At 44.1% G+C, this 13,742-nt stretch overlaps 1 protein-coding gene across 3 annotated transcripts in view; it reads left to right on the forward strand.

Annotated features, from left to right (window-relative positions):
• The window catches only part of LOC146785206 (claudin-15-like), a 404,144-nt gene that overhangs the window by 266,711 nt on the left and 123,691 nt on the right, over window positions 1-13,742 (forward strand). The window contains exon 1 of one of the 3 annotated variants that reach the window (XM_085634111.1): window positions 8,653-9,282. The exons of the other annotated variants lie outside the window; for them this stretch is intronic. Coding sequence (XP_085490237.1) covers window positions 9,063-9,282 — 220 coding nt within the window. The 5' untranslated portion in view covers window positions 8,653-9,062. Of the gene's footprint in view, window positions 1-8,652; window positions 9,283-13,742 lie in introns of those variants that run through there. 3 annotated transcript variants of the gene reach the window in all.

A 13,742-nucleotide genomic window follows, 5' to 3' on the forward strand; every position in this document is an offset into this window, starting at 1 on the left:
GTGGGCTGAAAGTACCTGAGCTCCAACATCAGAGGACCCAAGAACCGGCAACAGAGACTGCTCATGACAAAGAATAAATAAAGTTTTGTTCTATCCTGGCCTTATACCTCTCCTGGTCATCCTAGTTGTCTCCCTAGCACCACAGCAAGTCATTCCTGTTGCCAATCAGCAGTAGGAATGGACCACACCCAAGTTAAGACACAGTGCACTTCTTCAAATGGTCATAGACATTGACCATATTATTAAATTTATTATTTGTGCTGCGTTCGCAGTGGGTGGCGCAATACCCCTCTGCCCTTATGGAGGACTCGCCAATGGTGGGCACAGCCCCCCAGGCCATCATCTCAAGTAGGGAAATGCCCTTGCAATGCCCAGGGCCCTTTGGTAACTGTCTGGTAGCAATACACATCTCACCACAGGGAAGGCATCAGTAGTCAGGTGTGCAAGAAATTGGATTGTTGGTTGACTGGGGGTGAGCTCTGGTCAAGCAGCAACCACAATCCTTGCCATGGTCAGGCACAAGCAAACCCCAAATTTACCTCTGCTCAATCCCCTGGTAACTTGGCACAAAGCAGTCAGGCTTAACTGAGAGGCAATGTGTAAAGTATTTGTGCAACACTTCAAACAGTAAAACAGTGAAAACACCACACCAAAAGGATCCCACCACAGGTTAGAACAATAGATCTTAATTTCATAAATAAAACAAGGCCAAAACAGAAAGAATCCAATTAGTGGAACCGAAGACATTGAATTTTAAAGTTTTTGAGGAAAATAATGCAAAAAAGCGTAAAGCGCCTAATGTGGATATCTGGTCGAACCAGACTGGCAAAGTCACAAGCCCAGGCCGACCGCAATGCAGCATGGGCCAGCTTCAAGGACCCAGTTAGGCCAGGTGAACAAAAGTACCTTCAGTCCTGGTTTGCGAAGTGTTGCTTGGATCCGCGTTGAAGATGCATTGCTCAGCCAAGGCAATTCCTCGGTATGGATATGCGGTGAGGCTGCAGTCTTAGGTCCTGTTGCCTCAACGTCGAGTGTCAGAGGGCTTGCAATGTGAAGTCTAGTGTTGGGAATGCGATGCCCAGTCGAGTGATGTGTTAGTTCTGAGGATCTACAAGGCTGCAATGTGGAGTCCACCACCGTCATCGAGGCTGCCGTCGATGAGAGATGCAAGGGCTTGCACCAGGGAAGCATCGCGCAGTAGCAGTTTCGAGGCAATGCAGATTGCAGCAGTGAAGTGAGTCCTTGAGATGGGTCTTATCAATGCAGTGGTGGCCATCTGTCGGTTTTGCTCAGGTTTGTGTCGTGCAGCAGAGGAGATGTGTCGGTTTTCCTGGTTCCACAGGCTGGCAGAGCACCTTAGGCTCAATTCCAAGGGTCCAGGACTGGGAAGAAACCACTTGTCAGGGCAGACTCACAGATGGCAGAATTCAGGTGCGGATGCAAGGTAGTTGAAAACCTATTATGTCCCTGAGGCTTCAGATCAGGAGGCCAGACAACTAGCCCTTGGAGTCGCTCTGGGTTCTGGGGTCAAGAGATACAGGTCCAGTCCTTCTCTCCCAGGCAACAGGGCAGCAGGCAGCATGTCAGCACAGCAAAACAGGCATCCAGCAGAGTGCAATCGTTTTCCTGGCAGAGTATCCACAGGTCCAGAAGCGTCCTGTGTTGGTGGTGTCTGAAGTCCATCTTTTATACCCTGGTGCTCTGGTTTTTTGAATGTGAGAGAAGCTTCTAGACAGTGGCTTTGAAGTGCAAGGAATTCCCTGCCTCTCCTGCCCTAGCTCCAAGCTGGCTGAAATGACAATGCAGGGTTGTTATGCCCTTTGTGTGTGGACAGGACACAGCGTATTGAGGTGTACGTGAGACTGCGTCTAGCTCCTCCCTCCCATCCTGCTAGTGAAGGCTCATCCAGTCACACCTAAGCTCCCATTGTTTGAGGCTGTCTAGGGGGAGTAAACAAATCCCAACTGCCAACTACAACCACTCATGATCAAAGACAGGCTGCAGTCACCAAATGGCTAAGGCATGAAAATGCCAACTTTCTAAAAGTGGCATTTTTGGAATTACAAATCTAATATCTGACTTCACCATGAGTTAGAATTTTAAATAATTATTCTAGAGACAGCAAACATGAAACAGTTATCGCTTTCCATTTGGGAATTGCACTTATAAAATATTATAAGGCAACTCCAATATTATCCTAAGGGTGTCAGGGCACACACAGCGTAAGCGCACTGACAGCGGACGCGAAGCTGCAACGGGACAAGAAACTACAATTACCGTCATCCGCCTGCACTGTCAACGCATGCGCTGACGTTGCACGCTATCAGAGGTGCCCTCAGCAGAAATGGTTATCAGGCGATGGCGCCTTCACGAAGACGCCGATTATCCTGTGAAGCCCGGAGTACCTGGACGTACGGTCGGGTAAGGGTGTGTTCTCGCACCGGCTTTGTTCCTTTTGCCATAGCGTGCTACGGAGGTTTCTGGAGCACGTTTCCTCTGTTCCTCCCGTTGGAGAAATGCATTATTTCATACGGTCTCATGCGGGAGGAAATGCTGTTGCTGTTCTTGTGAGCCACGTAGAACGGGAGCTCTTGACACTCTCGCCTTGAAGCAAAAGTGGGAGCACTTTAATATTTCGTATTGCTGCATTGCGTAGTAAAAGTGCTTTTGTTGGCAGCAGCTTAAGACTGTCCTCCATAAGCTGGTGTACGCTGGTGGCTGCCTAAAAGCTGGAGCCTGTCGTTTCTTCATTCGAGGGTTGATGAAGGAGAACTGCAAGTTACCTTTTGAAGTTGCTGTATGACAAGCAAAGAACGCAGTGCTTATTCTTTTATGCCATTAACATAGGATTCTGAGTTATTCTTTCATTTATAGGGGAGATCAGTTGGGGGTGTCCAGGACTGAACTGTCATAGTCTGGTGGGGACAAGTACATTCCTTACTAAGGTATGGACCTCCCAATAGGATGATTATCTTTACCAAGGTTGTAACAAAGGGTGTGATTGTTTGTCCACAGTGTTATATGGTGTTAACTGAACCTGTTCTTTATTTAGGATAGGAACGTGCTTGTACCCTTGTTCACCCTCACATCTCGCCCGGTATAAGGCCATCCTTGTTTTCTTTACAGGTAGTGTGAAATTCCCTCTTGTATGGCTTTGAGTTACAGAGTAGCAGAGTTAGACCATTGAACTTGCATTAAAACTGTTTTCTCTCTTTGTCTGTTCTCAAATCTCCCTCCTTGCTGTTCCTATCCTTTCCTTTCCTCGCTTGACCATTCCACTAGTCCGAGAGGATTTATTCTATCCGGACTTGGGGCTGTCGAGAGGTGGACCCCTTTAAGCTCCAACCCGATCCTAGGATAACCTGGTGACCGTGACAAAGGGAGAGTTAGGCCTTGCAGTAATAGAAAACAAATTTGAGAGTTTTTCACTACCAGGTCATGTAAAACTTAAAAGTAGATCTCCTACCTTTTAAATACACTGCACCCTGCCACCTGGGCTGTTCATGACCTACCCTGGTGTGACTTATATGAATAAAAAGGGAAGGTTTGAGCCTGGGAAAATATTTATATTGCCAGGTCGAAATTGCAGGTCGAAACTCCACTCTAAGACTCTGTAGTGGCAGGCCTGAGACATTTTTAAAGGGCTACCTAAGTGGGTGGCACAATCAGTGATGCAGACCGACTGCTAGCTTGTAAGTTACAGGCCTCGGGCACAAGCAGTGCCACTCTACTGGGGACTTATAAGCAAATTAAATATGCCAATTGTGGATAAACCCATATTACCATGTTAAGAGGAGAGCACAAGCACTTTAGCACTGGCTGGTATTGGTAAAGTGTGCAGAGTCCTGATACCAGCAGAAAGAAGGTCAGAAATAGTGGAAGAGGAGAGCAAAACTTTGGAGGAAAGACCACCCTAATGCTGACAGGTCTAACCAGGTGAGAGTTGGAGCCTGGTTGAAAGGCCTTTTGGTTTTAGGCATTAAAAAAGCAACTTTTCTAAAAGTGTATTTTGCCTAATAGTAATCTAAAATTAGACTTTACCAATAAATTGGATTTTCAATTATCATTAAAATTAGTATCTGAATAATTTTTCTAGCCGCTCCATAAGTGAAATTAAGTTTTATAAGTTGCTATAATATAACCCAGGGATAGAGTCAGGCTTGCCACAGTGAAAAACGACTTTGGGGGTTTTTCCCTGCCATGACATGTAAAACATACATTTCCACATGTCCTACGTTTAAATACCATACACTCTGCCTTATTGGGCAATAAGGATTACCTCAGGGGTTACTTATAGAGGTTAAAAAGCAAGATTTAGGCCTATCAAAAAGGTCATTTTGGCAGGTCAAAATGGCAGTTTAAAGCTGAACACATGCTTTACAGTGCTATTTGGGGGGGGCGGGTGGGGGGGGGGGGTGGCACATTGAGTGCTGCAGCCCCAGTGGTAGTATTTAAATTACAGTCGCTGGTTACATGTAGTATCACATACGGGGAGCTTACAAGTAAATTAAATGTTTCACATTCATATCAATTTTAACATGCTTTAAAGAGAGAGCCCACACACTTTACCACGGGATACTAGGGATAAAGTGTGCAGAGCCCTGTGGCCAACAAAAATAGTTCAGCAAAAGAAGGCAAAAATTTGGGAGAATACCACGCCAAAGATGGTCATTTCAAACATTGACATACTGGTAGCAGATGGAGGGGCAGCAGTGATGCCAGTAGTGATGGACACAGTTCTAGTCCCTTCTCTGTTTGACTTGACGTTGCAGTCCCGCTTGTTATGCCCTGTAGCTTCTTTGGCTGGAAGGTGCACACGGTCTTGGGTTCTGGGATGTCAGCCTTCAATAATGGGAGGATGTGTGTACTTTTGACTGCTGCAATGTGTGCCTCGGTTGGAAGGTGGGAAGAGTGCTTTTGGCTGTTGTAATTGGGGTCTTATTTGGAAGGAAGGTTGGTGCAGTCATATGCTGGGTGCTGTCAAGGGTCCACGTGTTGCAGTTGAACAGTACTGGTCTCCTTTACCAGTCTCTCCAGTGGAGCAGTCATCTGCAAAGCAAGATGAACACGAGTGAGATCATTTCTTCACCATGCACTGTCAGTCAGCTCTCCAAATACTGTTTGCACCCTAGGCTGATGTCCATCAAGGACAGTGAGGTGGTACGACCTGAATTTAACGTGATAAATGTGTGTATATTGAGCCGTTATAGCTGTAATCATGCTTCCAAAAACAGACATATGTAACTGTCCTTGCAAAAATGGTTAATGGTTGATGTTCATCTAAAACACCTACAATGGTCATACAGAAAAGGATACTTGAGCAGTTCACAATTGCATTGTTGCTTGGTGCTGTTGTACTGTATACACCATGTGTTATCTTGCTGCCATTGGCTTTTCCCATAAAACATATTCACCTTGCCCTCATTAGGCACTGCAGAGTTCTGAGCCGAAATGCTTGAGTAATGTAGACATGCATAACCCCACTTAAGACAGTCAGGGGAATGTTTACAAGCCCCAATCACCACAGGAACGTCACTTTTATCGACGTTCCTGTGGTGATAGAGGCTTCGCATTATTTACAAGGTGGCGTTAAGCCACTTTACGTGGCTTAACGCCGCCTTGTAAATGAGGCCTCCTTTCATGCTATACGTAGCATGAAAGGGGTGGACAAAGGGTGTTGCGTTGGGCGTTCCACCGCAACACCCAGTGATTTTGATGCTGTCCCCTATTTACAAGGGTGGCCTAAATAGGAGGCAGCGCCAAAATGAAGGCCAGGGAAAACCTAGTCTTAACATGGCGAAAAGAGGAGAAATGCTTTATTTCTCCTCATTTTTGCAGATACTATATGTGCTACATTGTGCAGCACACATAGAAACAGCAAAACGCCATGAATGATTGTTTATGTGCAGAAAGTTGTCCCTCCCTGCACATAAACAATCGTTTAAAAAATGGCGATTCACAACTTTTCTGTGTGCTGCACAATGCAGCACACTTAGAAGTTACAAATCGCCTTTCTGGATTGGTTATGTGCAGGAAGAACCACCTTCCTGCACATAAACACTTATTCCCTCAACGCAGGAACTCTGGCACTATGATGCAAGGGTGCCTGCATTGGCGCTAGGCAGTTGAGTTCAGCGCTAGGGAAAACGCAGGGATGCACAGTATTGTTGTAAATACGGTGCATTCCTGCGTTTTCAGAATGACGGAGTTCGGCGTTAGCTATTTCGGCTTAACGCCGCTCTCCGCCATTCTTTTGTAAATGTGCCCCTCCATCTTTCCACATTCCTCACCATTGTGTGAAATCCTTCTTGCAGTGGGTAAATGGAGCTGGTACTGTGAACCTTTTATTTCTGATTGTGGAAATGGTAATTTGTGTGTCTCATGCACGCCAAGCTTACCTATGTACAACCTGGAAAAACATGGCCCACCACATTCTGCTAACCGTCCTCCTTACTTATGCACAATTGGTCCTTGGCTGCTTGTGCATGACAACCATGTTCAGTAGCACATTTAGAATATGTAACTTCGAAAGGGAAGGTCTTTACATTCCTTGCTTTTACTTGTGTGCTAATGGGTTCCTCCAGATCAAAACACGTCTGCTGATGCCAAATTTTCCAGATATGTCCAGTGAAAACAGGATTTTCTCTTTCCATGGCTTTAGATGAACAGTTGGGGTGTTCTCCCTCCTTTGACCAAGGTCTTGTGCTTGCTGCAAGCCATTATGTCCCGTACTCATCTATTAAGGTAATTGTCCTCTTCTGGCCTCCACCTTACGTGGAGAGGATGAGACTGTATTTACATAGATGGAGTTTGGAACATCGGGTGTCCCAGCTGATGGTCAGCTTGCTTCAGGATGGCATTGGCTAATGCCTCGAATTTTGTTTCCAAGAACTTACGCTTGTGCTGCATTCCATGCTGCTGAATTGAGGCTAGATTCTGGCAGCAGGATGTGGATGATGTTAAAGGATGGCAACTGATCTAGTCGGCCAGTCTTGGGGTGGACTCCGCGCAAGATGGCTACCTCCTTGCTTCTGTTGGTGTCCATTTGTATTAGTAGCTGTCGAGCCGCAGTTGAGCTGGTGAGATATAGTGTCATGACCACTATGGGGTTTTTGATGAACAACAGACGTCTGTGCTGCTTCTGTGGCTCAGAGACACAGTTAGTGACATTTCAGGGTAAAACACCTATTTGCTATATAGATATATTGAATATGGTAAATACCACCTGCAGTAAAACTCTCACACTTCAAATATCGACCATTCGATTTTTGCTGTGTACATTTTTCTTCTGCTTGTAATAAATTCCGATTGGGCAAGGAGTGTTGAAATCTCATAATTGCACGGATTGCAGCCTGTGACATTGTATTTATTGGAGATTATAAAATGCCCATTTACTGCACTTCTCACAATCTGGCCATACACCGAAGTAGTAAACTGTGCCAGAGTTAACCATGGGGCAACAGAAAACTTGAATAGATATATCAGATGGAGGGAGAAGGAAAGCTAGCCTATTACCTCCTGCCCCACTAAAAAAGGTGGCGGGTCAAAGAGGCATAATTCCCGAGGAGCCTTATTATGTGAGTGCTTGTTGCATTTCCTGCCCTTCCTCCACCCCTGTTGATATCAGAGTGAGTAAAATAAGGAATGTGGTAAGAAGATCAATGGGGGGGAGGCAGGGTCCAGCTTCCTTGGCATCATGCTCCAGAAGGCTTATTTATTACTTGCACGAGATCTTCAGGCTAAGATCTTGCCAGCAACATAAAGGAACGTTTCTGAGAGCCCTAACACAACAAAAAACGACCTCTTAAGAACTAAGGGCCTAATTTAGATATCGGCTGACAGGCTACTCAGTCACAACGTGACGGATATGCCGTCCACCGAAATAAAAGTCCCATTATATTCTATGGGATTTATATTTCGGCAGATGGGATATCCGTTACCGTTGTGACGGAGTAACCTGTCCACCGAGATCTAAAACAGACCCTAATTCAAGATCCTCTTCGGTAGCATTAGCACTAGAGAAAAAAACTACCTCCTAAGAACTAAGGCAAGATCCTCTTCGGTAGCATTAGCACTAGAGAAAAAAACTACCTCCCAAGAACTAATTCAAGAACCTCTCTGATAGCTCAAGTAGTTGAGAAGATGATCTACTGACTAGCTCGTTACGAGTACAGCTTTCCTTCAATGGTTCTGGCAAAAGATGTATTGTTGACCACAATTTAAAGAGGTGTTGATTAATGTAAATTTCAGGGTTAGAAGAATTGACATCATGTACCCTTTGGCCTATGATGACATTACAGGATTGGCCTCTTGTCCAACCCTTGGCCCCTCAACAGCCTCCTATTTGCTGCTGAGTAGACAGACAACTAGCAACCAGACACAATTGTCCCTTCTGTCCCTGCTGCTGCCTTCATCACTGCTAAAACCCGGGTTGGCAAGGACAGTGCCCGAGGCAGCAACGCCATGCCAGGGGCAGCAGCTACTGTCCCTGGCTACACCAAACTGGGTCTCTGGCCATGGCCCACGTGTAAAGCCGCACTGTTAGTAGTAGGGAGTCAACCGGCTGGGCACCACACCAGCCTGCGACCCATAAATGATTAACAGCAGCTACTACCCACCCATGGTAACAGATCAATATCAACAATGAACAGAATAGTGGGGTCTGTGTTGACCATTTTTATTGCTTGTTTATGTCTGCTTCACATCCGTCCCTTTACCCTTTACATTTTGAAAGATCTGGACACTGTTTTTGACTGGAAATGTTTGCCCTTCTTTTGGGTCGTTCTGAATCTGCTTTCATGATCATAAAATGTTCCTTTGTAACCGCCAGCCATTAATTGCCGTAGTGAAGACTGCGCCCTGTTGAAGACTGCACCCAGTTGGTGACTGTCAGTTACACGCTTATCACTTTATTGTCTCTGAGCAAAGAGCAAAGGTACTGATAATTGATAGCAGCTTTCGAACGGTAAAGGAAAAAAAGTTCTTTTCTGGGGGGGAAGCATTTTCAAATCCTCTCTACATACAGAAAGCAACAGTCCAGCGTCACCAAGGCTTCTGTGGACATGGCCTCTGCCGCTCTGGAGATCACTGGTTTTCTGCTGGGGCTTGGAGGGTGGTTGGTCACTGGGGTCTCTGTGCCGAATAGCTACTGGAGAATCTCGACAATCAAAGGCAATGTGATCACCACCTCCAGAGTCTACGAGAACCTGTGGAAGAGCTGTACCGAAGACAGCTCAGGGATCTCCGCCTGCAAGACGTTTGACTCCCTGCTGTCGCTCCCTGGTATGGTACTTTAACTATTTATACACAAAGCGCCCTTCTTTACCCAGGATTTATCAGGGGCCAGAGTTCACAGACCGCGCTGGAGCTAGTTTGCGCCTGCGTTTGACTAGAGTGACCACTGCGAAAACAATATCTACACCGCATGAACAGTTAATCAGTGACGCAAGTCGAGTTAATTTGAAGGGTATTTTGTAGCAGGTGGATGAAGCAAATAATGGTGTCAAATTCCATAAATGCAAAGATGTCCAACTGCATTGAACATTTGCGGTCCAGCTCCTAGGCGTTAACTTTGCTAATCTGCCCTGGTTTCATCAACATTTGGGATCCTTTATTTGTTCTTGAAAGTGAAATATCTTTGTCCCTGACTCAGGAGATTTTCCATAAACTATCAGAAAGATCAAAATAGGATTAATGTTCTGGTTGTTGTCCTAGAAATCGAAGTGAACGTTTGTTGATATAAGGAAAAAATAATCGAGTTTTTTCTTTCTTTTGGTTTGTTGGTCATATTCTCATAATAGTCTGATATTCACTCTGCTTGGAATTGAATTTTTACAAACCTTAGACTACATTAATTTGGCTCTAAAAACGATTTAATGTAAAAATGCTTCTCCTCGGTAGGGTGAATGCCTTATTTTCAGGTGTGATGAGAATGGGGTAATTTTTGCTAATCCTAACACCATCACAGACTCCAACACAGTTTAAAATCAATTCGGAAGATAATTTTGGTCGAAATATGACAGTGCGAAGGGACTGAGAATGTGGGGGTGATCAGGAAAATGAACGAGTTTCATTTTGGGCACACTGTAATGTAAAGAGACAGACCTAGTTATCTTTTTTTCTAAGAACAAGACTACGTCTGGCCGTCGGCGGCTACACTGACCCTCAAAGTCTCAGAGAATTACTCAGTTGGATCATGGATAATGCATTCAGGAGGCCGTCTTGGAGGAGTTTACTCACGTCTGAGGCGTGAAAAAAGTTTGAGGTGCAATACCAAGTCAAAAATTGTTCTTGAATTGGTAAGGATCAAAACTGAAAATCCAATTAGCAACAATGAAGAATTACTTAAAAGCAGTCAGCAACAAAGAGACAGAATTTTGTAAACATGTTTACCAGACTAGAGCTGGGAATTAAGGACCTTATTACAAGTGGCTTGGAACAGTGTCCCCAGGGAGGATACTGATCCATCCATTCTGAGAATCCCAGTGTATGTGGGCTCAGGATTACCCAGGTCAGAAAACCCCTGACCCAGAGCCTTGCACAGTTATACAGGGGTTGCTGACAGCTATAGCAACTGGCCACCACCCGCCCACTTACTGTAGCATGGGAGGAGCCGGAAACGATCGCTCAGAAGAAACTTAAGGCCCTCTGCCCAACCACCGCCCTCCTTCCCTTGTCCCACACCTTGGCCCTTAAAATAGCCCTGCGTGCCATCTTGGACCCCCCATTCCTTTGCCCAAACAGCATTTACTATTCCAGGGAAATAACCTGTAATTCCCGAATCTTGGTGTGGGAGGGTCTGTCTGGAGTCAGAGATTCTGCCCCTCAGGTATCCTCACACCTACATCTAGAGCACTCATAAGGAGGGTTCAAGTAGAGCCGCTGGGTGCCTCATTTTGGTGGGGGGAACAGTAATGCTGAAGGAACTGGAGGTCTTTTCTTAGTATCATTGCCTGTGAATGTTTGTGAGTCTTGATTCAGGCACCTTTCACTCTTTATCTGTTGTAATTGTCAGTAGTGTCTGGATTCTACTGTAGAATTCGAAGGCTTGTATATTTATAGTGTCTTAATGTGTTCTATAATTGCTTAAAGCCAGAGTGTGGGTGCTTTGTGCAAAATCTTTAACAAATACATACGTCTCAAGATGAAGCTCAAAGCAGCAAGGTAGTCCAAGGGGTTATGATGATCTTTGTACCCATTTCACTGGGATATTATTCAAGGTAACACATTAAAAAACAAACTAACTTGTTAAGTGGCTGCAGGACATGACATGAGCCTTCTAAGGGGAAAACAATAGTAGACTACCTGTTCTACAGATAATCACATCTCAAAAATGTTACGTTAGAAGACACGGTTAAGGCTACAAATTAGGGATTAATAAAATGGCCACCGGTAGCTATTTAAAACGGTGAAGCCATAGTACAGATGGCAATATATCTGAGCAGACTACTGGTAGCAATGAGACCGCGTGACTGCCTTGAATGAATGGGATGTGATGTTCTGATTGTTTTCTTGGAACATTGACTTTAGGTTACTGTCTGAAACAGTATGAGAAAGAAAAGTGTGACTTCAGAGTTCTAAGGTAAAGTTCTTATCGTGTAGAAAAGCAAGGGTTTCGAGTGTTTTCTGAAATGCAGGACACCTTGATGATAACCTCAGTTGAATTGAGTAATTCCAGGCAACAATCTACTGGCTGCCGCTTCTTAGCGCTTGTTTAATTACACAAAGAACAAACCGAAGGAAATCACATAGTGAGTCCAGCCGCAGCCTGTGGGAAAATTAAATAAATAATTCATTTTCCCTCGTCATCGTCTGTCAAAATCCCCCCTCACCAGGCCCCACCGTGCCACCGCTGTTACCTGCATGGGTCGCGGCTGAGTGAGTCTTCTTACCTGATGTTGTTCAGGAAATGTAGTTCTGGGAAAATTGAATGGGTCGCAGACCACAAAATCAAGAATCTTTTTTACAAGGGTGAAACGTGTGTTGGAAGAGTGTATCGCAGTAGTGCAGCTTGCCGGAGACTGATCATGGATTTGAAAGAGGGAAGTGGCGATGGTTAGGGATTTTGTGAATGATGAGTAGGTAGTAGCGGGTAGAGATGTTCATCAAGATGATGAGTGCGGATTGTCTTATTTTGCACCAGAAATGTATGTTGCAGTTTCTCAGAACCTGGAGCCCTTTTAACTATGCAAGTTAGTCACATTCTATGACTACGTCTTGATGTTTGCCTTTCCAGGCCTGCTGTGAAGGTGGCCAGCAGCATATCTTGTCAAATGATTAGGTCTGTACCATTACTGTGGCAATATATACGCATTCACCAAACACATATTTATCACCACAAATGTATCCAAAAATTAATACTAAATGATGTAAATTAATATTTATAGTCGTGTATAATTTGATTTTTGTTCCTTCGGATAAAAAAAGTTGATCATTAAAAAAATTATAATGGATTTTTTTAAAAAAGATACAAACCCTAACTACTCAGGCTATGGGGTAAAGTTGAATACCATGGCCGATAGAAGAAGGAGATTGAATTAGTTTTGGGCAGTGCGTGAGGAAACTAATTTCGCTCTGCTTATTAAAGACAATGGTATCAACATTTCAGTAGAGGAACTCTGCCAGCCATGATGTGTGGGAACATTGATGGTAACCCGAATAAATACATACTTTTCAAATCCATTGGCATAGCTGAATAACAGGATCCACATCTTTTCATAAAGTGGTAGCCATGCCAGACAATCCTCATACAATGGATCTGGAACAGTCCAATGTGGGCTACCAACATTGTGCTCCAATTGTAATAGTTGTAATGCAAAATTAAGCCAGTAATAATTTCTCCACTATAATTTTAATTAGTAATGAGTTTTCAAAGCACAGATTTTAACTTTATAAATTTGAAATTGATAATATAAAAATATTAACCAGTGAGTGCCCTCATTTCAAGTATTTGTATAATTAAGTACCATGTCTGGAGGTAGCTTAGTTGTCAGTCCAGTCCCAAATCTTATAAGAAGGAAATACAAGTAACAAGGAGATCCAAGTTTAATAAAAAGGTGAATTTAATTAGAGCATGCCAATTAGGAAACTATTTGTGGTGATATATTGGCCCCATGAGGTGAATTTCTTTGTATATCGTATTTTGACTGTTATTTCTGTAAATAAAAGTACAATATGTATTTAAAGTTATAGCACTGTCTGGACATTGTGAGCCTGATTCACAAAGTTTAAATTTGCACTCACAGATTTACACCTACATGCGTGTGTAGATTTACAACGGTGTGGGATTTGCAAGCATTCCATATAATGTTCATTGAAAGCTGCACCAGGCACATATTCCAGTGTGCATTTCTGGAAAGGTCATGTAACATTCACATTGGATCCTGTTGCTGCTGTGCAAAGGTTTCTATAGCAGTGAACCCGGCACAGTGGGAACAAGATCCCCTGTGAAACTGCACATTTTATTCCTCCACAGAGAAACTATTTTTTCCGGTAGACAAACCTCTTCTTGCACATCCCCAGCAAATCCACATGTTTTCCGTTCCCCTTCCCACCCTGGGAACAGGCTATTTTAGCCACTGAATGGAGTAAATCTCTGACCCTTTCCAGAGTTAAAAGGGGAAGGAGAGGAAATTGTGAATGCCAAAAAAGAGCCATGGTTGTCGCTGCTAACAAAGTTCCAAGGCAAACCACACCTTCGAACACTCACTAACCACCTCTTGAGTAGGATATGTGGGTGTAGG

This window comes from Triturus cristatus, chromosome 11 (assembly GCF_964204655.1).
Source record: "Triturus cristatus chromosome 11, aTriCri1.1, whole genome shotgun sequence".
Classification (NCBI taxonomy): Eukaryota; Metazoa; Chordata; class Amphibia; order Caudata; family Salamandridae; genus Triturus; species Triturus cristatus.